Source organism: Saccostrea echinata, unplaced genomic scaffold (assembly GCF_033153115.1).
Source record: "Saccostrea echinata isolate AGI-Se365-2 ecotype Australia unplaced genomic scaffold, CSIRO_AGI_Sech_v1 ptg000064l, whole genome shotgun sequence".
Lineage (NCBI taxonomy): Eukaryota > Metazoa > Mollusca > Bivalvia > Ostreida > Ostreidae > Saccostrea > Saccostrea echinata.
The window spans coordinates 4731729-4757108 of NW_026889813.1; the positions used below are offsets into that span (position 1 = coordinate 4731729).

General features: G+C 32.2%; 1 protein-coding gene across 1 annotated transcript in view; it reads left to right on the forward strand.

The window, feature by feature from the left end:
• LOC133175688 (uncharacterized) overlaps window positions 1–25380 on the forward strand; it is a 113056-nt gene that overhangs the window by 66861 nt on the left and 20815 nt on the right. The window contains exons 26-38 of the mRNA XM_061310797.1: window positions 1979–2148; window positions 2961–3206; window positions 5584–5707; window positions 6365–6510; window positions 9457–9690; window positions 11872–11969; window positions 19490–19622; window positions 21600–21769; window positions 22382–22445; window positions 22582–22740; window positions 23335–23473; window positions 23939–24093; window positions 24188–24347. Of these exons, the coding sequence (XP_061166781.1) occupies window positions 1979–2148; window positions 2961–3206; window positions 5584–5707; window positions 6365–6510; window positions 9457–9690; window positions 11872–11969; window positions 19490–19622; window positions 21600–21769; window positions 22382–22445; window positions 22582–22740; window positions 23335–23473; window positions 23939–24093; window positions 24188–24347 (1998 nt within the window). The remainder of the gene's footprint in view (window positions 1–1978; window positions 2149–2960; window positions 3207–5583; window positions 5708–6364; window positions 6511–9456; window positions 9691–11871; window positions 11970–19489; window positions 19623–21599; window positions 21770–22381; window positions 22446–22581; window positions 22741–23334; window positions 23474–23938; window positions 24094–24187; window positions 24348–25380) is intronic.

Consider the following 25380-nt stretch of genomic DNA (forward strand, 5'->3'; position numbering starts at 1 on the left):
GGCCAAAGTTGGTTGCTGATGCATTCAAGATATCACACCGGTAATTGTTTTCACTATATAATTCTATATAGAATAAAAAATCATTAAAAATCAGGTTTTCGAATTGATGAAAAAATATTTAGCAGGAAGTGTTAAAAGTTACCAGTCATATCAGCTGACACCAAAAAATAGGGTACGTACACGGCATTTTCTGATTTTTTCCATCCGTAAATAGGAATACCCTCAAAACCACGTGTATTCAATGTGTTTATAAACATCCTGTGTGCACCCCAGGAAGTGGCCTCCTATGCCCCGAAAGAAATAGTTCCTGTCAAAAACCTTTAATATGTTACAAAGTACATAAAATATCCTAAGCACAGATACCAAAAATGTAAAAAAAAAAAAAAAAAAAAAAAAAAAAAAAAAAAAAAAAAAAAAGAATAAGGGAAAATATAAAATTTCTCACAATAAAAAAAATATTTCTTTATTATGTATGGAACTACAGTTGACTAAGTTCATTTTGATTGGTTAATTACTGGTGTGATACTTTCAGTTGCAATATTTAAACCATATTACGCTTAAGATAGTCGCCTGCGTGGCGCAGTGGTTAGAGTGTCTGCTCTAAAGTCGCGAAGTAAGGAGTTGATCCTTACGTCGCGGGTTCGAATCCCACTGTGCGACGTGGAGACCGGTCCTTCGGATGAGACCGTATAAACCGAGGTCCCATGTCGCAGTAGGTGCTGGCACGAAAAAGATCCCTCACTGCTCAATGGCCATAAGTGCCGAGTATAGGACAGAATTTGCAGCTCTCCACCGGCAAGTGGTGGCGTCTCCATATGAGTGAAAAATTCTCGAGAGGGACGTTAAACAACATACAAACAAAAAACGCTTAAGATATTGCAATTGAAACAAACAGGCCGTCAGATTGTTCACGAAGCAGTAGTCAAAGGCAACGTCAGGAGAGGTACAATCTTCATAAGCGCTTACATGATCAATTTTCTACAACACAGACAGCCTAACAGACAAAAGGATTCCTCAAGAAATCTATCCGTCGCATAAAACTGCTCTTAACCACAAACTGTTCCACCCGGCCAAGGGTCCGGTCCTCACACCTAAACACCACCAGGAACGCTTACAATGGACCATAGATGGGCACTGTGTCATCAGCTGTGGCAAACATCATCTCTGACAAACGTCAGTATTGCATATCTATCGCAGAAGAATGTTAAAGGGTATGGCGCAAGACATGGACAACGTTATTCAGACAAATGTACATGTAGTAAGAAAGGGACTCCTGAGGTTGATCAAGCATCATGTAATGTGTCATTGGACTGTTCCAAAAACTTGGACCCGTTGCCAATCCGTTGCCCTTCAAAATGTTTTTCCATGTAGGGGCATATGTGTAACAGCTGCGCGATATTTTGAACAGAATCTTCGACCCCATATAGTGCTGCAGTTTTCTCGATACCAAATTCTCTATTCCAGCAAGACATTGTTTGTGCACCCTAGCTAGACGCCTCAATAATTTCCACTCAAGGCATCTCCCGATTCACTTCATGCATGTCCAGACGTTTTATTGCTGTGACTGACGCTAATGGGAGACAAACGCGTCTTACATGATTTTAAGTAGATTGCACCTGACTGTCTCTCGAAAGATATAAGGAGTCAAATAAATGTTATTTTACTTATTTGTCCCTGTTATATGATTTTTTTTTATTTTGAGGATTGATACACGCTGTAGTAGTTCTCTGATATGCATATTTGGACGAGACGATTTTTTGCATTTGGTTATTGTCAATGTATAGGCAGATAGCATTGCGCTTGCATGCATAATATTTTGTAAAAACTCTAATCAACAATAAAAAAGTTTCGAAAATGTATTTCACTGTATAAAAACACATACGATGGACAATCATAATGGACTAAAAATTGAATTTTGTAGAGTTCTTAGCAACACTATTCTTGTTAGCTTCAGTACATTAAAATACTTTTAAAACAGGAAATATGTGCAAGAAAAATCTGGAAGTACATCTTACATGAGTGCCAAAACACACCTAAAGTATGTCAATTGTAATGGTAATGAGGAATCTCTGTCAGACTGCTCGGCAGACAATGGGAGCTACTGTTCGAGTTATAGGTACACCAGGGTTTGGATCTCGTGTGATAGTGGTAAGATTCAACAACTTTGTCTTTAATCTAAAGTTACTACGAAAGAAAAAAAAACCTTATTAGATTACTCAAAATAATCTGTTTTATCTTCTGTCCATCTATTCGATTGTGGTTAAAAATCAATTTTAAATGTAGTACGATCACCAAACTTTGATTTTTTTAAAAGTCTGTTTAAATTGGATGCTGAAAAACGTACTCCAACGTGGATGAAATTGGTGTATTTAGCAATAATCCCCCCCTTTTTTTTTTTTTTTTGCTTTTGCTACATATATTTGTAACTATTAGTTTGTGAATTAATTCATCTGTCATCAAATGAATAGGGATATAGTGATTTTGGTTGTTCCTGGAAAGTACTGCATTTCACTGTAAATATTTTGATTGTTGACATGTTGGTATCAGAAGTCTTTGACTGAAAACAAGGGTCACTGATGGAACCTTTTAGTAAACCATAACATACTTTACAAACATATTTAAAAAAAGGATTAGTATTATTATTTATTTAAACCAATACCAGCTTTTTTGACAGCCTTGTGAAAGTTATCTATGCCATTTTAAGTATAAATAAAACATTTAACTTGAAATAAAGCTTTTTCTAGAAACTGCTTAGCCCAGAAATTGTAATACTTAAAAAAATGTAGAAATATACTTGATCAGTTGCTTTGTAAATGATCCATTTTATTTTCTTTTTTGTGTAATTTAATACAATTACCATAAATTTTCCTTTCTTAAAATAATTAGTTTTCGTGGTCATTTGTCTGAATTTTCTTCATTTGACTTATTCCATCAATGTTGAAGAAACCAGTTTTTTTTAGAATGCCCTCACATGAAGTATGGCGACAACTGTGAGGAAGACTGTCCATGTAACAGCTATAATACTGCTTCTTGTGATATGGAAACTGGAGAATGTATATGTAAGCCAGGGTATACCGGGTTTTCCTGCAATTGCCAAGTTGGTCGTCATACCTGTAACACAAACGTTTCTGATTGCTACGAGGAATCGAATAATGTATTGTGCATTTGTAAGAAAGGTTTTACGAAATCAGACCACAATTGCACAGGTAAGGAAAATGTTCTTCTCTTTGCTGAAGATGTATTTAAATATTTTCTCTACAAGTATTGCTATGGAAACTTCAACTTTTCAATCAAGAAGACAGTGATATTAAAAATAAATGAAACAAAACTACAAAACAGATTATACATTTATTAGGGCCCCGCTCTGCGGGTGCCCTATAGTGATCAGTCTGTCCGTCCATCCGTCCGTCTGTCCATCCGAGATCTCTTGTTGAAGATTTTATCAAGAGAAAAAATTATAAACAAAATATGATATTTATCTTTAAAATATTGATATAAAATAAGTAAAATATCTGACTTTTCTTGACATTGTTAGATATTTATATTATGCATTAATTAACTGCAAATTTGAAGCTCTCAAGTGTCTTATTTGCAATATTTAATTTTTTTCTTCTTCTATTTTCATTAAAATAAATGCTATAAAATCGTTAAAAATAATTTCGAGCTTAAATTTAACTTTCGATGATGAAATCATATTTCCTAAGAGACACTTCAAATGTTCATTAATTAAAGTTTGGTGTGGCATTCCTCCTTAAAGTTGTACCTATATGTATTCACTATCATTAAAAAGGTTTTTTGTGATATTGACTGTAGTATTATTTTGATGATTTGATTTATTCAGTGCTCGTCGTTACGTCTTCAGCATCTCTACATAGTCGCTTCATGTCATTTCTTAAATATCATCTACCAGCAGAAAGCTACTGAAATTTAATAAATGTCAGTCATTAAGATTCTTGTACCCTAAATTAGTCCTTGAGTATGGTAAGCTGTCTAATACTTCATTCAATATTTTTATGCCCCGCCATGAATATGGCCGGGGCATATAGTGTTTGTCATGTCATGTCTGTCCTTCCATCCTTCCGTCTGTCCTTCCGTCACACTTTGCGTTTAGCTCTGTTCAAAGCTCAGTTTCAAAGAAACTATCCATGATATTTTTATCAAACTTCATATGCTGATAGATATTGATGAGAGCTATGCAACTGCATCAATATTTTTTGACCTTGACCTTTCCTTTGACCTTGACCTCACTTTTCTTGAATTAGTGTTTAGCTCAGTTTTAAAGATACCATTCAAGATAGTGTAATCAAACTTCATTTGCTGATCCATACTGATGAGAGCTATTCAACTGCATCAACATTTTTTGACCTTGACCTCACTTTTCTTAAATTAGTGTTTAGCTCAGTTTTAAAGATACCATTCAAGATAGTGTAATCAAACTTCATATGTTGATACATACTGATGTAAGTTATTCAACTGCATCAACATATTTTGACCTTGACTTTCTTTTGACCTTGACCTCACTTTTCTTAAATTAGTGTTTAGCTCAGTTTTAATGAAACCATTCAAGATATTTGTAACAAACTTCATATGCTGATATATACTGATGGGAGCTATTCAACAGCATCAATATTTTTACCTTGACCTTTCCTTTGACCTTGACTTCACTTTTCTTAAATAAGTTTTTAGCTCAGTTTTAAAGATACCATTCAAGATAGTGTTATCAAACTTCATATGCTGATACATACTGATGAGAGCTATTCAACTGCATCAGTATTTTTTGACTTTGACTTTTCCTTTTACCTTGACCTCACTTTTCTTTAATTAGTGTTTAGCTTAGTTTTAAAACCATTCATAATATTTTTATCAAACTTCATATGCTAATACATACCGATGTAACCTTTCAACTGCATAAAAAAAATTTTTTTTGACCTTGACCTATCATTTGACTTTGACCTCACTTTTCTTAAATTTGTGTCAAACTTCATATGCTGATACATACTAACGTAAGCTATTCAACTGCATCAGTATTTTTTCACCTTGACCTTTCCTTTGACCTTGACCTCACTTTTCTCAATTTGTGTTAAAATGTTGCATTACTAATATACCCTCGGCGGGGCATTCATGTCCTATGGACATATTTCAGTTATATAGAGCGATAAAATGATAACCTTTCCTTATGATTGAAGGATATTCGAAGGCAAATGTCCTTTTCTTTTGGGTTAGTTGAAGGTCGAAGTCCCATGTTTGGAAATTTGCTATTACATGTATCATCATACAGTAATGTGATAGTCATTTGATTATTGATTGATTTTGGAAAGATGATTCAATTAGTTGAGTTAAAAATGTAGAAATTATATAAACTTCATTGGTGGAGAACAACTTATATAATTTTGTTAATTTTGAAGACATTTTTTTCCCATTTTGATAATTCATTTGCATATACACTTAAACGTACACAGTTTTCATAGCTAATATAGTTTCATGTTATGTTCCAAGGTAAGGTCAAAAGCTTATAAGTATCAAACTGGATGTAAAATGTAATTTTTTATGATGTGATGACAATTATATATCCTTTTCTCACAGACAATGTGCGCTTAGATCCGGACAAACTGGTGCAAGTCTTCGAAGGTGATGGATGGGATGGTATCTGTAATAACAATTTGAAAGACAATGCTATTGTTATCTGCCGTCATCTTAACCTAAGCACGTACGTATATTAGAATCTGAAAATTCAAAACAGATTTTTGAGTGTATTGCAAATGAAGCGTCATATGTAGCTTCATATGATCCCTATTTCACTTTTATTCACTTTGTACATACAATTTTAAAGGGACAAATCACTGTACATATACTAATCAAAATTACATTCGTGACAATCAATGTGTCAGTGTGATCTTACCGGAAGTTTCATGTGTCCGGAAGTGAAACAGACTTGAATAGTCAACAGTCAAACGTCGGGTAACTACTGCTCGTCAAGATCGTTACATGCTTGCGCATATGAGAAATCTGGTCTCACGGGTTGATCGTTTGATGACTAAGGCTGTTCCTTTAATTCCATCAGTAATTCAACCAATATCAATTAATAAAGATCGAAATAAATGACTATAATACAATGAAAAATTTAATACATATTAGTTGTTTAAAAACAATCTTTAGATATGATTTCCAGTTATATGACAAAATGCTTAACAACATTGATACATGTAGTTCTCATTAGACTGGAGAGTCAGAGGTTTTGATTAGTATATGAATACAGCTCAAAGTAAATCCACGTGAAGGTTGGCAGTATTTAATTTTGTTTTGCCAAAGATCTATTTTACTGTGAACGCATCTTATTATTTAATGGAAAATGTCATTCTTTCAGGGAAGTTGTATATTCAACATCAAAGTATAAGAGGTATGGATATACCAGGAAATCGGTCAGTTGTATAGGAACAGAGGATATGCTGTCGGAATGTCCTTCAAGAACTGGCTCCTCCTGCTCGTACAGTCCAGTCGTCCACTGTGGTGGTCAGTCTCACATTTTACATCTGATGTTTGAAGTCCTCTCTGTTCTGCAAAAATTTGTAAGGTTTAAATGGACTTTTGAGCTTTATGAGTGTTTGTGAATTTTGTATTTCCTCTTTAAAGAAAGATCTTTATGTGTAAGGGAAAACTGTTTTTCCTGCAAAGCAGTGATATTAGGGAATTACTTATACTTAAATATCTAAAACCCAAGGATTAAATTTCTCATTTTGACACATTTAAACCTTTGTTCTCTTTCAATCATTTTGTAGATTTTTTGTAATTTTTAGCTCACCTCGACGAAGTCGAAATGAGCTTATGCTATACCCCCGGCGTTGGCATCGGCGTTAGCGTCGGCGTCCCGGTTAAAGTTTTGGGAGCAAGTCTATTCCCAAGTAACTATAAGCCCTACCTGGACCAAACTTGCATGGATGATCCATCTAGGGATGGACATTCCCAGACTTGCTTCAGATGCTGGATCTGACTTACATTTTCCAGATGAGTGACCAGGTTTAAGTTTTTGGAGCAGGTCCATTCCCAAGTAGTAAAAAACCCTTCCTGGACTAAACTTGCATGGATGATGCATCTAGGGATAGACACTCCCAGACTTGCTTCGGATGCTGGATCAGACATATATTTTCCAGATGAGTGTTCAGGTTAAAGTTTTTGGAGCAGGTCCATTCCCAAGTAAATATAAGCCCTACCTGGACCAAACTTATATGGATGATGCATCTAGGGATGGAAACTATCAGACTTGCTTCGGATGCTGGATCTTACCTACATTTTCCAGATGAGTGACCAGGTTAAAGTTTTTGGAGCATGTCCATTCCAAAGTAACTATAAGCCTTATCTGAACCAAACTTGCATGGATGATGCATCTAGGGATGGACACTACCAGACTTGCTTCGGATGCTGGATCTGACCTACATTTTCCAGATGAGTGACCAGGTTCAAGTTTCTGGAGCATGTCCATTCCCAAGTAACTATAAGCCCTACCTGGACCAAACTTGCATGGATGATGTATCTAGGGATGGGCACTACCAGACTTGCTTCGGATGCTGGATCTGACCTACATTTTCCAAATGAGTAACCATGACAATGTGTTTGGAGTAGCTCTATAATTATATGGTCTGTTATGATTTAACTTGCATAGATGGTGCATTCCAGACTTGCTTCGGATGTAGGAAATGAAAGACTTTTTCTTGATTAGTGAACAGGTTTAAGTTTTTGGAACAGGTGAATTCCCAACGAACTGTAAGACTTACTTACACAGAACTTGCATGAATATTGTTTCAGGATGCACACTAACTATAAAGAAAATATGATGTGAGATTTGCATTACTTTTACTGATAACATTCGTCGAGGTGAGCTTCGTAATCTTTGATTACCTATGTTTTTCTTTGAGGAGATCTTCTTGTGTAGCATATTAATTTTTTTATGTGAATGTGACATTCCCAAGCTATTCCATTATTTACTTACTTAATCCTCTTCGTACTTTGAGCACACAAGGCCTGTATGTTTTCCATTGTCATATCATTACGTGCTCAAATATACTGATATCAGTAATTTTTAATGAAATTGAGTAAACAAAAAAGCTTATTATTACAAACACCATCTTAAACATGTGTATTGTTTCTAATGGTAATGTTTAGGTAAAGCACAATCTGAATTCACGATTATCTTCCAGGGATCTGATGGGCCATATTTCAAATTATATGTGTAAAAATCTGTACGTGTTTTTTTTTTTTTTTTTTTTTTTTTTGAAATTATACATATGAAGAGGGGTTGTGCGTCTTTGAACAATATATAAAGGTTAAAAAACAAATTTGGAAAAAAATTGCATAAAAAAAAATTCGTGTTGTGTACTACCTTAAACCATTTCAGTAATGGTCATAAAGGTTTAAATGGGGCACGAATGAGGTTTACATTTACACTAGATAAAAAAAAAAAACGTTTTCAAATCCATATGAGCATTTAATTTTCATGTTTTGCTTGAATTTTCTCCCTTTGAGTAGAAGTGTATCACAGTAGGGTGTATGGTTTAACTTTGTAACTTGTGCACAGGAAACCTTCGTACATTTTTGTGCAAACATTGTTATGAAATTATGAAGAAAATTTGAGATAAGCTTAAATATTGGTCTCCTTTGATGCAACAATCAAATTTTCTCATGATTTCATTAAAGAAATAAATCCTTTAATTTTTAACGAACAAAGACACAGATAAATCATTGCATCACGGAAGAGACATTATTTGTCGAAATGCGCATCTGGTGCATCAAAATTGATACCGTATATGATTTACATAAATGTGATTTTCAGTTATGAATAAATTGAACACATGGACAGGGCTACACTAGGAGGTAAGCTTTCATAGTAACCTTTGGTGGCCCCTATAAACAAAAATGAAAAAAAAAATATGAATACATCTATTTTAATGGCAGCATCTTCATATTTTGAATAATTCAACAAGTCATGACCCTATTGACATAATATATTGTTATTTTACATGGTAATGTTTTTCTTACACATATATAGTTTTCTTATGTTTTTATTCAAGGTTCGCATTTCTTAGGAGAAGGATTTGTTGATATTCTAAGGATTAGCTTAATACCCTTTAAGTCCGACAGATTACACCCCAATCTGCTAAAATGACATTACTTTGGAAAAAAAAAACCGTATGTTGAGGAGAATCAAATGTATCCATGTCGTAGGGTTTTGATTCCATAATGGATGTTCTCTCAGACTTTCATACTTAAGATAGATACAAAGTAATTAGTCTTGGATTTTGTTTTTTATTTTACATTTCTTTTTAATGAGACGTAATCGCATTTGTTCCGTGCAAGAAGTAATTTTCTTTTCATTCAATTTCAGACCTTTTTAAAGAGGTATTGGTGGTGAAAATTTGGAAGTTCCTAAAGAGAGTTCACCATATTTAACATGTTTAATTTTAGAGTGCCCAAAATGGAGATATTCTAAAGACTGTTCAGAGACATGTGACTGTGACAGGGACACTAGTACTGGGTGTGATTTTAGAGACGGAACCTGTTCTTGTCGTGACGGTTTTACAGGGGACGATTGTAGCTGTCATATATCTACAGCTCCATGCTCGGGATCGTCTTCTAAATGTAAACTTGACAGGTGCATCTGCAAAGAAGGATCCTTCAATCATTCGGCATCTTGTTCAGGTATTTAAAATTATATTTTGAGAATTAAAGTAAAGGAAATAATTATCACCAACACATTACAAGTCACATATGATAAAACGAGTACATATATTTAATCTTTTGGATTTATGTCTCTGTCATGAATTGCATTTTCAAAAATTATGTGAGTTCGTTTTTTGATTATTTTTTTTCTGTTCATTGTACATTTTTCGCTCACCTGAGCCGAAGGCTCAAGTGAGCTTTTCTGATCAAAATTTGTCCGTTGTCTGTCGGCGTTGCCGTCGCCGTTGTTGTCGCTGTAAACTTTTCACATTGTCATCTTCCTCCCTAGAACTACTTGGCCAATTTCAACCAAACTTGGCACAGAGTATTCTTGGGTAAAGGGGATTCAAGTGTGTTCAAATGAAGGGCCAAGCCCTCTTCCAAGGGGAGATAATTATAGATTAGTGAAAAATTAATGGAATCTTTTAAAAATCTTCTTCTCAACAACCAGTGGACCAGGAAAGATGAAACTCATGTGGAATCATTTTCAGGTAGTGTAGATTCAAGTTTGTTCAAATCATGACTCCCAGGGGTAGGGTTGGGCCACAGTGGACGATCCAAGTTTTACATAGGATTATATAGCAAAAATCTTTAAAAATCTTCTTCTCAAGAACAGCAAAGCCATGATTGGTCATAGTTATATGGAAGCATCCTCAAGTGGTGTAGATTCAGATTTGTTCAAATCATGACCCCCGGGGTTAGGGTGGGGCCACAATGAACGATCAAAGTTTTACATAGGAATATATCGGAAAAAAATTAAAATTCTTCTCAAGAACAGCAAAGCCATGATTGGTCATATTTATGTGGAAGCATTTTCAGGTGGCGTAGATTCAAGTTTGTTCAAATCATGACCCCCTGGGGTAGGGTCGGGTCACAATGGACAATCAAAGTTTTACAAAGGAGTATATAGGGATTTTTTTTTTTTTAAATCTTCTTCTCAAGAACAGCAAAGCCATGATTGGTCATATTTATATGGAACCATCCTCAGGTGGTGTAGATTCAAATTTGTTCAAATCATGTCCCCCGGGGGTAGGGTGGGGTCACAATGGACAATCAAAGTTTTACATAGGAATATATAGACGAAATCTTCTCAAGAACTGCAAAGCCATGATTGGTTATTAACTATTTGGATATATCCTAAGGTAGTGTAGATTCATGTTTGAAAAAAAAAAACCATGACCCCCCTGGGGATAGGGTGGGGCCACAATTGATGATTAAAGTTATGCGTACGGATACATAGGGAATTTTTTTTAAAAAATCTTCTTCTCGAGAACAGCAAAGCTATGATTGGTCATAATTATATGGAAGCATCCTCAGATAGAGTAGATTCAGAATTGTTCAAACCATGACCCCTGGGGGTAGGGTAGGACCATAATGAAAGTTCAAATTTGTAGGGAAAAAAGTCACAGACAAAGAAATATGTAAGCATTTTTAATTAGTGTAGATTCAATTTTGTTCAAATCATACACCCCCACCCGTTCCTTTTTAGGGGGTAGGTCGGGACCACTTATGCATTAAAGCTTTTCAATACTGAACTGATTTTTGCTTTTTTCCTAGCCACAGCGCTTAGGTGAGCTATGTGTCCCTTGGGCCTCTTGTTGAATTATCTTACAAAATTGTGTTTACGCAGATTAAATGATTCATGAGTTGTCCACTAACATGCTAGTCTCTGATATTCTTTACATGCAGGTTAAATTTCCAAACAAAAATAACCAAGAAATTACCATTTGCCAAATCTGTGCTATATTTTCCCCATAGTATCACTCCTATATACTTTGTTTATGATTCGTAGATGTTTAAGAGAAATCCTTGTTATAATCATATTCGAATGAATATTTTTTACCAATGTTAATCAAAGAAATATTATTTGTACAAAAGCAATAAATTCCAAAGAAAAGATTCACTATTATAAAATTTCATATGCTAACCTTAATTATAACTGAATTAATATATTAATAATTAAATGATGCTGGCCAAATGTGAAAATTTTTATCACTCCAAATATGACCAGTTCTAGATGTACGTAAAATGGTCATTTCCTGAAAAATTCAGTCCACTTGTGTTAGTTGCCCGTATCATCTCTCTCTCTCTCTCTCTCTTACATTTTTTATTTCACATTGATGCCTTATTATTATTAATATTATTTATTTTTTTTTATAGATTTTTCTGACGTCATATTCTTTTGCTCTTTTGAAAAGTATTCATGGAAAGACACGTGCAGCATTGAAACGTCAAATTCACGTTTGTACCGAAACTCTGTAAGTGTATTTCAGTTGTTTGTAGAATCTAGTAATAAATGCTATTTTTAGTTATCAAGAAGATCAGTATTTTCTTTCCCAAAAGAAAAAAAGAAAAATCTTCTTCTCAAGTATCAATAGGCCAATTTCAACCACACTTGCCACAAAGCATCCCAGGGTAAAGGGGATTTTTTTTTCTCAATGGAATAGACACCCTTTTTAAAAGTCGCTTGGTCCCAATGTTATGATTAAAAAAATATATATATTTCTGTTTGTTTGTGAAAATTATTCTTACCAGAAAGATTCCAATTTCTTAGAAATATATTTTCAGCATTTGTTATTTTAAAAGGTATTAAGGCCAAAAAAAAATTAATCAATAGTTTCTCAGGCACCGCCGCATCAGGTCAAAAACGGCCGTATTGATCAATTTTATTGACATTTTGAAAAGGGAAATAACTCAATTTTATATTTTTCCAAGTTGAAAAAGAAAATTGAGTTATTTCCCTTTTTATAACAATAATAGATAGACGTTTTTATTAGATAAACAATATTCTTCAAGTCTATACAGTCCTTTATTAATTAACTTTTAAAGAAATATTTAGAATAACATAATTTAAAGTTGAGTACATTATAATTAGTATATTAAGAGAACAAAAAAGTGAGAATCAGTTAATATCATCATTTTATTGAACGACTGACATGAGAAAAAGATAGCTGCTTTAAAAAGAAAAAAAAAATCCCTGCCTGCCGCATTGAATTTTGAAATTTTTGGCCTGAGAAACTATTAATTAATTTTTTATGGCCTAATATATTGAAGTTTAAAAAAGTAATTTTTGTTGGTTCACACAAAAAATAGAGAGAATGCAAAGCTTGCTCATGTTCAGTGGCTTTGTAAATAAATCGCACGATTGAAGTCAAAGAGCACGTGGTAGTCCAAAATCTGAGCGTTAAAAAAACACAAATCCGAATTGGTAAAAAAAAAAATAAATTAAATTACGAAAGCAGCGTATATTTACATAGGAAAACACAATAGGTGGGTACTTGAGGGAATTAATTGCCAGGGTTGAACTGCAATTATGAACGATACAATTATGTCAAACGGTAATTTCAAGTGTTTCTCACCTCAGGGTTTGTTTTACATTCTTGGAAGTCATGTGGTCTCACCCATTTATATATCCATAGCTTGTTTGTTTTGTGAACATGGTTTTGGACTGAGATTTTTCTCCTAAATACTGTTGTTAACCGGGGAAAAACAGACTCATGATTTATTTTATATATATTCTATGTCCACATGTAGATTTATTGTGTAAGAAAAATATGAGTCTTAATCGGACCAAGCGACTTTAATAAGGCGATAATTATAAAATAATAAAATATCCTTTAAATTTTTAAAAATCTCAATAACATTGATCTAGAAAAGATATTTTACAAAGGAATATGTATGAAAAAATGTTCTTCTCAAGAATGCAAAGCCATAATTAATCATAGTAATATGGAAGCATTCTCTTATAGTATAGTTTTAATTTTATTCAAACCATGCCCCAATCTCCCCTCACCCAGTGTTAAAGTATGGTTACATTAGGCAATCAAAAAATTCAGATGAATATTCAGGAAAAAATCTTTTAAAAATCTTTGTTCTCAAGAACAGCAAATGCATGATTAATCATATTTTTATGGAAGCATCCTCGGGCAGTGTAGATTCAAATTTGTTCAAATAATTGCCCCCCGAGGATGGGACGGGGCTACAATACAATATATGAAAAATCTTTAAGATATTCTTCTCAATAACAGCAAATAAATGTTAAGACATCATGGATGCATCCTCCAGGTAAAAATGCAGGTGTTATTGACTTGTTTAAATCATGACCCCGGGAGTAGGATGCAGCCAGAATGGCCGATTAGAGTTTTACATTGGAAAACTAATTAAATATTCTTCTCAAGAACAACAAACTTATTATGAGTCGTTTTTAATTGGAAGCATCCTTATGTAGTATAGAATCTTGACCGTGAAGGTTGAACGGGAACACATGAGACGCCAAACGTTTTATTTAGGAATACATAGAAAAAAGTCTTTAAAATTTTTTCCTCAAGAGCAGCAAAGCCATGATTAATCAAATTTATCTTGAAGCATCCTAAGAAAGTGTTAATTCAAAATATTGTTCAAATCATGACTCCTACTGTAGTATTGCGCCACAATGAGAGATCAAAGTTTTACAAAGTAATATGCAGGATTTATTATTTAGAAAAAAAAGAAAGATCTAGATATAGTACTCAAGAAAAACAGAACCATTATTAGTAGTGTAGATTCAAATTTGCTCAAATCATGACTATAAGGGGTAAGGTTTGACCATTAGATGTGCTCAAAATTTTACTTAGGTTTTCAGAGAGGAGGAAATCTGCTAATTAAGAACTGCAGGACCGTAGTTACTTGAGCTTCTTGTTAATAATGCATGTTTACAAATGAAAAACGAATATCAATAAACTATATTTAAGAACGTAACGTTGGAAATGTTTGAATCACTTAAAGCTGGGTTGAAAAATTATCATAAATCTATTTTGACTGTTTCATTCTGCAATTCGAACAGTAAAATGGCCTAAAATTTGAAATAGTGAGAAGAATGAAAAATTATATCCAAAATATTTAATTTTATTTAAAAGAACATCTAATGCATATTTTATAATGTGCATTGTATATATAATTTACTCCGATAAATCCAACCCTTTTTTCACTCTTTTTAGCAACTTGCATCTTCGCTAGCCAAGGGTTTCTGATACGCTACCCTCCTCATAAACCCTTGGCATACGGTGCTGACAAAGACGGGATTGTTTTCGTCACGTGATCACGATTCTTACCAGGTTACGCACAGATTGCGTCATCGACAGAAATAAAAAGCGTATTTAAAAAAATAATGTTCTTAAAGAATAATTAACAAGAAGGTAATGAATTATGTTAATTTGTTATTTAAACATGTTAAAATGCAAATCTACACCTTCAGTATAGATTCTTAATCTCATACTTTGCACGTAGATTAGGATATTGGATGACACCATATAACTATTCATAGAATGACATGTTATCTTACGGATCGTTGCTTACTTGCATTTTTCATTCCCGATATTAAAGAGTCAAGATATATCCCGAACGCAAATATCGTCATTTACAAAAAACAATTGCTGATTGGTCAAACGATGTCGATCAACTCCAATCACAACTTGAGAAAAAAATCCCAACTTTTTTTAACACCGTATGCCAAGGGCTTATGAGGAGAGTAGCGTATCAGAAACCCTTGGCTAGCGAAGATGAGCAACTTGCGAAATGGACGAATCTTAAAGTTATTTTAAACATCCTAAAAGTTGAATAATTGTAAAGTCAAAATCCCACATAAATTTAATAGAAGAAATAACTGTTTATTGTTGTACTGTTTTAGGACAGAGGAAGCTTTATATTTCCAATGGTAAAATAGCTTTTGAAGACATAGACTGGTTTGGATTAAAAAAAGATTTTTTTTTTTTTTTTTTTTTTTTTTTTGAAAATTAACATGATTTAAAGTAATATAAATTTGTATTTCAAGGAAGATTAAATGCAAGTTTTGTAATGTGCATTGTGAATATATTTCACTCAGATAAATTTTATACCCTTTTTAAATTTTATCAGAACTTGCAAAAAGAATCTAAAAAAATTATTTTAAACATCCTAAAAGTTAAGTAATTGTAAAATCAAAAACACACATAAATTTGATAAAAGAAATAATTGTTTATTGTTTTACTGTTTTAGGACAGAGGAAGATATATATTTCGTATGGTAAAATAGCTTTTGATAACATCAACTGGTTTTGGATTAAAGAAAAGATTTTTTTTAAATTAACATGATTTAAAATAATACAAATTTGTATTTCAAAGAAGATTAAATGCATTTTTTGTAATGTGCATTGTGAATATTATTCACACAGATAAATTTTAAGTCCTTTTTAAATTTTATCAGAACTTGGAAAAGAATCTTATAAAGTTGTTTTAAACAATGCTAAAAATTGAAGAATTGTAAAGTAACAATTATACATACATTTGATAAAGAAAATAACTATTGTTTTTACCGTTTTAGGACAGAGGAAGCTTTTTATTTCCAACGGTAAAATGGCTTTAAAAGACATTTACTGGTTTTGAATAACCTTTAAAGAAAGATTTATTTTTGAAAATTAACATGATTTAAAAAATGAATTTTTATTTCATAGAAGATTAAATGCAATTTTTGTAATGTGCATTGTAAATATAATTCTCTCAGATAAATTATATGCCTTTTAAAAAATTTTATAGAAACATAGTATATAGTCAAAATCACACAGAAATTTGATAAGAGAATAATGTTTATTGTTATATATTATTTCAAAATTATTAACATGATTTAAAATGATATAAATCTTTTTTTTCAAAAAAGATCAAATGCATTTTTTGTAGTGTGCATTGCAAATATAATTCACTATAATTCATTCAGAAATATGTATATATATATATATATATATATATATATATATATATATATATATATATATATATATATATATATATATGTATGTATATATATATATATATATATATATATATATATATATATATATATATATATATATATATATATATATATATATATATACATTTTTATACTTTTGTTAGCATCTTGCGATCTTGTCTAAAGAAATCTAATGAATCTAATATATTTATATTAAAAAAAAACTAATAATTAAATTAATGTACGTATTAAGTCAAAATCAAATTAAATTTGATCAAGAAAATAACTTTTTATTGTTCTTTCTGTTTAAGGACATATACAGAGGGACTTTTTATTTTCCAACGGTAAAATACCTTTTGAAGATTTAAATTGGTGTTTGAAAACCTATAAGAAAAGAAAAATATTTCAAAATTCACATGATTTTAAATAATACAATTTCCTGGCAGAAAAAAAAATCAAATTCATTTTTTCACAACGTAAATATATTCGCCTTTGTATGCGTTTTTTTTCTCTTTTTTACTCTTCTAACCAAAAGATAAGTGAAATTTTTAGCCAAAATGCAAAATTAGCGATTCAGTCTATAAAGAAATAAATATCAAATTTTAATGATAAGTGATTTTTCGATTTATTGATGTCTAGATAACAACTGTAACTTTCAATGCATAATGAATTGTTTGAGATATTCAATTTTAATGATCTTAATACGTACGCTGGAACTTCTGAAATTAATCCTCACTAAGGGATGACTGCACTCAACACTGAGTTTTGGGTCTTTTTCGGTTGTTCCTGTTGCTTTAGTCTCTTAATCTATTTTCACTTTTGTATATTTACTAAAGAATTCTGTCAATTTGGCACCAAATTTAAATCCAAAAATGCTTTTAAACTGTGATACGATAAAATATGTTTTTGTCCCTACTTCTTTCTAAATATAAAGAACTCATCTGCCCTTGATTAAACATTAGGTATGCATGAGAGATGGAGCTAACCTGGCAAGATCGTGTCTAAAATTAGACGAGATAAATAACATCGACATGTATAAAAAACAAATACGAGATCATTCTCTTTTTTTTTCCATCTTCCTCTTTATTTTGTATTGCATAAATGCACTATTTACAAAGGTTATAAATGAAATTAACAATATAAGCAGATCCATATAAGTAAAAGATATTTTAAATCAATAATTGTCAAGAAAACTTGTTCGAGCACAGTGCCCTAGTAAGCAAAAACATGTTTCTTTGCAAGTCACAAGACGGAATTTAGTATTCACAGAGTAACATGGGGCAAGAAATCACGTGGTGATTGTAATAGTAAACATGTCACAGCCCTTGGTTACAACAGAGAGAACGAATGTAAGGAGAAGCAGTTTTTTTTCTATTTTAAACCATGAGCGCATGTTTGTTGATTATTAACTCCGTTTAAACTAATATAAACTAATCTGAAAAAGGAGAACAATAAACAAACATGCGCTGACTATGTATAAAGTCAGTAAAAAGTGGGCATCTTCATTATCGTATGGAGATTCACGACATTGTGATGACCCCGCCTTTGAAAACAGATTCGTACTTCGTAAATACACTCTTTTATCTAATGTAATTACGTAAAGTTGTATATTAGATGTTGATCACTCTTGCAATTAAATTAAAAAAAAAGAAGCTTGTTTTAAAAGTTTATTTTGTCTCAAGTTTTGCATGTCCTTAAGTGCAGTCATCCTTTCTATTCATACGCCTAATATAAACTTATGAAATTTCTAAAATTACCAGTTTACTCAAAGAAAATTGTTTATGTAATTCACCTTTTTTGGCTTTGTTTTCAAACTTCGCAGCAAGTTTTGAAATAAAAAAAAAAGCATAAAAATAGTGAATATTGAATAAACGTAAAATTGAAATCATTCATAGATTTGACGAAGGAAATTATTGTTATCGTTTGTACTGTTTAAGGAATAAAAGAGGGATTTAAGTATTAATCGTGAAATTAATTTATGTGAACTGGTGTTGATTAATTCATAGAGAAAGATGATATATAATTGAAAAATTAATATCATAAAAAGTATTTACGAAATATTGAAAACATATGTGATATCATATGAAAGTTTTTGCTGTATTTTACAATATATTTAAGGGGGAGAAATAATAATCTTATGAACTTTTTCAAACAAAGAATGAATTAATTAATGTTGCTCGAATTTCTAATAAAATATTAAGATGCATTTTGTTTCGTAAACTTCTTATAGCTTTAAATGTATAAAAGTAATATTCATTTTGTAAATTTTGTGTTTAGAGTAGAGTTTTTATCTTTGAGATGTATGAGATTATGACAAACAAAACATTTCTGCGGAATTTTTTTGGTCAGAAATCATTTTATAATTTAAAAGACATGTGATATTCTAAGGGTTCGAACCTAAGCAATAAAAATCCTGAGAATTATTTCTGATTCGAGACTTATACGTGAACCGATACGCTATTTCGCTGATAATGAACAGCGGTACATGTATTTAAATCCGGTTTTTGATATGACCCTTGACTAAATGGACTCAATGGATAAATATTTCTTTGAAAGATTGAAAGATAGGAATGTTATGTCATAAAAGTTAGATTTTAAGTTAAAATAGATCTTTGCTTCATGTTTTTGTTAACTGAAGAATGTATATTTTGCGCATACTTTGAAAGAAATATGGAGATAACGAATAATAATCAAGCTCAAATTTAATCTTTCAAAGCAATAGTGCTAAGACACACCTACATGTATATATGAAAAAAATGTGTTATAGTAAAAAGAATTAATAATTTTGCTCTCTTTGTATGCTATTTCATATATGATATGCGATTTGTTGATATTTTACATAAAGTATACGTTTATGTTCAATTAATTATAGAAAAACAAACTGTCATAATTGAAATTGATTTTTTTTCCATTTTCATATTTGTCACACAGTAAGCAATTTGTTGCATTTTGTCCATCTTCTTATTGCTTAATGTATCTTTTTTAAATTCACAAGAATAGAATTTCCTGTTAGGTATTCTACATTTTCTTTTAACAGTATGTATCAAATTACGGCTGGAGACCAAGCACAGGAACTGATGACATATATTACCTCTACCTGGATTCAAAACCTTATTACTTGTCAGCTGACAATTTTTTTACTGAAATGAATATAACTTTAAATATAAAACGTAAGTGTCTTCATCTGATTATATTAAGAAAACATATATCTGCAATCTTCTCTCTGTATATCATTTGACTCAGGATTATAATTTTCATAGTAAAATATTGATTTAATAGTCCCCTTAATGATTGTTTTAGGGTATTTGTTTAGAATCGGGGATAGAGTGGATGGAAGTGGTAGTTCTGTTTCATGGATGCCAAATATGCAACTCCATTCAATATGAATTGTTAAAAGGCAGGGGGCTAAAAATACTATGGCCCCAAAATAATTACCCTCTCAGAAGTTACTGAGACTCTCAATTATTTATTTTTAAAGTATTGAATCCCTCTTAGACATCAAAAAATGGAGTTCAGAATATTATTTAGTGACACTATTTTGAGCTCATCTGAGCCGGTTTTTGTCCGCCTATCTGTTCAGTCTGTATGTACACATCATATTTTCGACTTTTTCTCTAGAACCACTTGTCCAGTTTCATCCAAACTGGCCACAAAGCATCTTTTGGCAAGGGGATTAACCTTGTTCAAATGAAAGGGCCACACCCTCGTTCAAGGTTAATGATGAAGAATAAGTGAAAATTTTGTTGCATCTTTTAAAAACCTTCTTCTCAAGAACCACAGCAAAAACGGTTTAATCTAAATTGAAAATTTCATTACACAGTGTAGATTCAACTTTGTTCAAAACATGACCCCTTGAGTAGGGTGGGGCCACAATGGACGTTCAAAATTTTACATTGAACGTAGGAATACACAAGAAAAAAACCTTTGAAAACAATCTAAAGAACAACAAAGCGATGATTGTTCATATTTTCACAGGAGCATCCTCAGGTATTATTGATTCCAAATTTGTTCAAATCATGACCACTGGGATAGGGTAGGGCCACAAAGACCTAAACAGGGTTAAATTTTATAAAGGAATGCAATAAAATCTTCTCAGGAACAGTCAAACTATTTAAATTATATTGATATAGAAGTATCCAAAGGTTGTGAAGAATCAGTTATGTTCAAATCATGACCCCTAGGGTAGGGCTGGGCCACATGAGTTCAAAGTTACACAGAATTTTATACGAAATCATTAATTTTTTTCAAGAACAGCAAAGTCATAATAAAAAGATTAATTAGGATGCATCCTCAGGTAGAGTAGATTCATGTTTGTTCAAATCAGGGTGGGAGAGGGCGGGGCCACAATTGAAGATCAAACGTCTAGGAAATATCTCGAAAAAACAAAGAAATATCGAAGGACCTAAGTAAGTGAAAGTTCGTGTATGTTCAAACCATGCCCCCAAGGAGATAATTTGGGATTATTGCGCCATCGACCCTTTCGTCGATCCTCAATGGGGCGACAGTAAACTAAGTGGCCTTTCTGGATTCAATATCATGTTGTAAAGATTCAAGCTTCCTCAAGTCTTAAACACTGGGAAATGGTGGTGCTACAATGGGCAACGATTTCATTTTTATTTATAATAGTATGGAAAACATCTTCTTTAGAACAGCAAATCCAAGATAAGTCATACTTATATGGATGCATCCTCAGGTAGTGTATTATAGGAAAAGTCTTCTTAAGAACAGCAAAGCCTTGATAAGTCATATTTATATGGAAGCATCCTCGGGTAACGTAGATTCAAGTTTGTTCAAATCATCATTCATCCCGGGGGAAGGGTGCGGTCACAGTATGAGTTCAAAGTTTTACATAAAAATAATTATGGGACCATCTGGGTCATAGTGACTCAGGTTAGCTTTATTGCCCATAGGTCACCCATTTGATATTTTAGAGCTCCTTTTCATAACGATGTTTACTACTTTTGAGAAATGATACCAAGTGTGTTTCTAATAGACAGGCCAATTATACAAAGATGTAATTTATACATGTGCATAGATAGATAGATAGATAGATAGATAGATAGATAAAGAAGAAATAGTTTTAAGCTATGTATGCTTAATCAAGTGTATATTTTATAATCCCACCAATAATTGCACTTTTTATACAGGAAAGCAGTTTTGTCTTTATTTTGACTACTTCCTTTATGGTCGAGGATCAATAAGGATTTCTACAATAGACAACTCGTACATGGAATCTTCTATAGCAGTTTTGTCTGGGTCACAGCAGAACTGGACAACCAAAGACACGCAAATAAATGGAACAAAACCTATATATAAGGTAGGACTTCAAGAATATAAATGAAAAAAGACATATAAAATAGCTGACTTGATTTTTCCCTCCAGAGAAATTCTCCATTTTTTTGGAGTAATTAAACATTCTCCATTATTATATAAATGTGTTTCATTCATATGAACACATTTATTTTTTTTCACACAGAAGAAAGAGCAACCTATATGAAAGTTTCATAGGTATATAAATAATTTATCGTTAAAGATAATTATTGACTGATAAAATTTAAAGATATGTATCACCTCTAAATGAATAGACGGCACGGTAGCTCAGTCGGTAGAGTTGTCGCTTTGTGATGGGTTTAAACCCTGGGTGCGACTGGCCTAAGTAGATTAAAAAGGTAGCAACTGTTCCTTTGCCAAGCCCTCGGCACTTTGAAGTGAAAGTTGCGGGTCATTCAATGAGATGCCTCACTGCTCAATGGACCTGAGCGCCAAGTTAATTTCTAATTATGGAGCCCTTCACTGGTATATGATGACACCTCTATATGATTGAAAAATTCTGGGATGGGACGTAAAACAGAAATCAATCAATCTAATTGAATATTAACAAATCGAATATATAAGCATTTTTCGTGCAATGAAATATTGTATTATACAGATTAAAATAAGAATGGAGGAGAGGACTGCAATCGACAGAATTATCGTTGCAGGGTCCAGTTGTGGTGAGAAACAGTTACTTTATATATCGATAAAGCATAGGTAATGATGAATGAACATTAAAAAGAAAGTGGGAAAATAGTTAAGTTTATTAAATTTATAAGCAAAACTATTATATACGTTTTATGTTTGACTTATTAGTTTGTTCAAACTGGACATTTGGTCACAACTGTGACAAATGCGCCTGTGTCCGAATGCACACACAGTCTTGTGACAAAACCACCGGGGCTTGTCTGTGTAAAAACGGATTTACCGGAGATGCCTGTCAGTGTGAGGCCAATGGAAAACCCTGTCTCCATGGTAACTATATAATTCAAAGCTCTTTTAAGGACATACGCAACGTACATGGACATGTACTTTACAATGTACCTTTCCCACTTATAATTTTCCGAGATATTTTTAGTTAAAAATCATAATATCATCACATGTTTTTAGACAAAAAATCAGCATACATTTTCAGGAATTTTGAACATATATCAAATGATGAAAATCATTGCATTTTTTAAAGAAAAATTAAGAGGAAATAAGTTTCAGCACGTACTTCTCCGGATTTGAATCGGAAAAGGTGTACAACATTACGAGACATCAAAAAATTGCACAAAGGTCACTCAGTTATTGTATCTATTAAATTATTTAGGGAATATAAAAATAAAGTTCAGAACTACTTTGCGTATGTCGTTAATTTCATTTTCCATTTAGCAAATACTTGTTTTTCTAAATATTTGTTATAGATCGAGAATGAAATTAAATTTTGCTACATGTATAAATCATATCATAACATAATAACTATGCATTTAAAATGAAACCTTTACATTTTAAGTGAAACTTACTTAGAAAAGTCACATTAAATTGCTTGGATCGACTGGAAAAAAAGAAATTTAAATTACTTTTCAGACGTTAGATTGGTGAATGGAAACTCAACAAACATGGGCAGAGTAGAAGTGGTCACTGAAGGCATATGGTCCACAGTCTGTGACGGAAACTGGGATGATAATGACGCAACAGTTGTTTGCAAGCAATTAGGGCTTGGAAAGTCAGTTAATAATTTACAATGTAGTTTCACAATTTTTATAACAATCATTTATGCGAGGATCCGGGGGGGGGGGGGGGGTGGTCCTGACCCTCTCCTCCTAGAATTTGCGGTGTTATTAAATGTACATAATACAGTAGTTAAAAAAATGACTTTGGACCTCCTATTTTCACTTTTTATTTTTTTTTTTCAATTAATGTTTTTAATTTCTTTTATACCTTTCAAGAGATTTCTGGGCTGTATATTTTTTGGGGACTGAAGTAGACACTTCCCCCTTTAAAAAATTCCTAAATCTGTGCTTTTCTTTTATCATCTTTTCTACATTTCTTCTACTTTCTTGAAAATATCTTCTCCTACTTTAATTAAAACATTATAATTTTATTTTTGAATTTGGTTATCTCCGTATTTCATTTGGCTGGTTAAAGTAAAGTAAGAAAAATATTTAATATTTGTTTCTCTATGTTATAGATATGGCATTGCAATGAAGAATGCCGCGTTTGGAAGAGGACTTGGTCCTATTCACGTGGACAAGGTTGCTTGTAGAGGAGATGAAGAGGATTTGTTAAAATGTCAATTTACTCGATCTTCATGTGATCACTCTGATGATGCAGGGGTAGTATGTGGTAGGTTAAGTTATCTTTTTATCTGATTTCTTCTTATTAATATGTTGAAGTCATTTAAAAAAAATGATCAGTAAAATGGTTCATACAACTTCAGTTAATGCATCGAGTATAATCCGACTGAGAGACGGTACCGACCGGACAAATGGTCGTCTAGAGATTAAATTGGATGAAGGTGGATCCTGGGGTACAGTTTGTGACGACGGCTTCGGAGAATCGGATGCTAGAGTAGCCTGTCGACAGTTAGGTCTACCCACGTAAGTAAATTTATCCTCTATTATTTTCGTACGATAAATGGGTGAAGAGATATCTCATATGAGAAACATATAAAAGATCATAAGAGTTATCTTGATATTTGAGTGAAGGAATAGTAAATTCTATTTGTTGTCTATAAAGAGGTTTGCCGAGTCATAAACTGCAAAAAAGATTTTCTTGACACTAATTTTTTTTTCAAAATCAACATTATGCATGTACTGTATGTTATTGAGTTTTATTTGTATAAGTAACCTGAGCAATGTTTGCCAGGGTAATTTGAAAATTTTGTAACATGTAAGACATGTATTATTAAAATGTAGGCAAAAGTTTGCATAAATTTTCATAGAAAAAAAGTCACAAAGCCCTATATTTAAGGATGTACAACACCCCCATCCCCAATTTCCTGTCGTTTAATTTTCCTAATTTTTGTATATTTTATACTTGACCATATATACAATGCGAATGCACATTTTGGACAAAATAGTTTGAGTCGTATTTAGACAGGAAGTTCTAAAAGTTACCCCCCTTTTTTTCAATCGACTAACTATAAAATCCTTTATTTTCAAAATTGTCAGGTTAGTCTAGCTGTCAAAATTCGGTGACTCATTCGTTTAACTATTAAACTCAGAAGTAAAGTAATTTTGTAGAGGTACACATCGACAAAAACAATTTTGAAGAATTTAAAACTATGGTTCATCTTAACATTGAAAAATGCATGTTTTTCAAATTAAATATTTTTTTAATGAAAAAACTTATCGTTTAATTTTGGAAAAAATATTTTCCTCGTGTAACTGGTTTTCAAAATAATCTTGATATTTTTTTTTTATTTTTTTAAACGCCGCGTTCTGAATTTATAACGGAAAATCCCCTTCCCCTTCTCTCCGTAAGTTACATTTCTCACAGCGTCTTTTAGACTTGCGACGAAAATGAATCTCTACAAATACGCATAAAAATTCCAAGCTGGAAAATGTCTTTTACTATAAAAATATAATTTACATTATATTTATCACAAACTTTAAACTTTAATTCTGCATT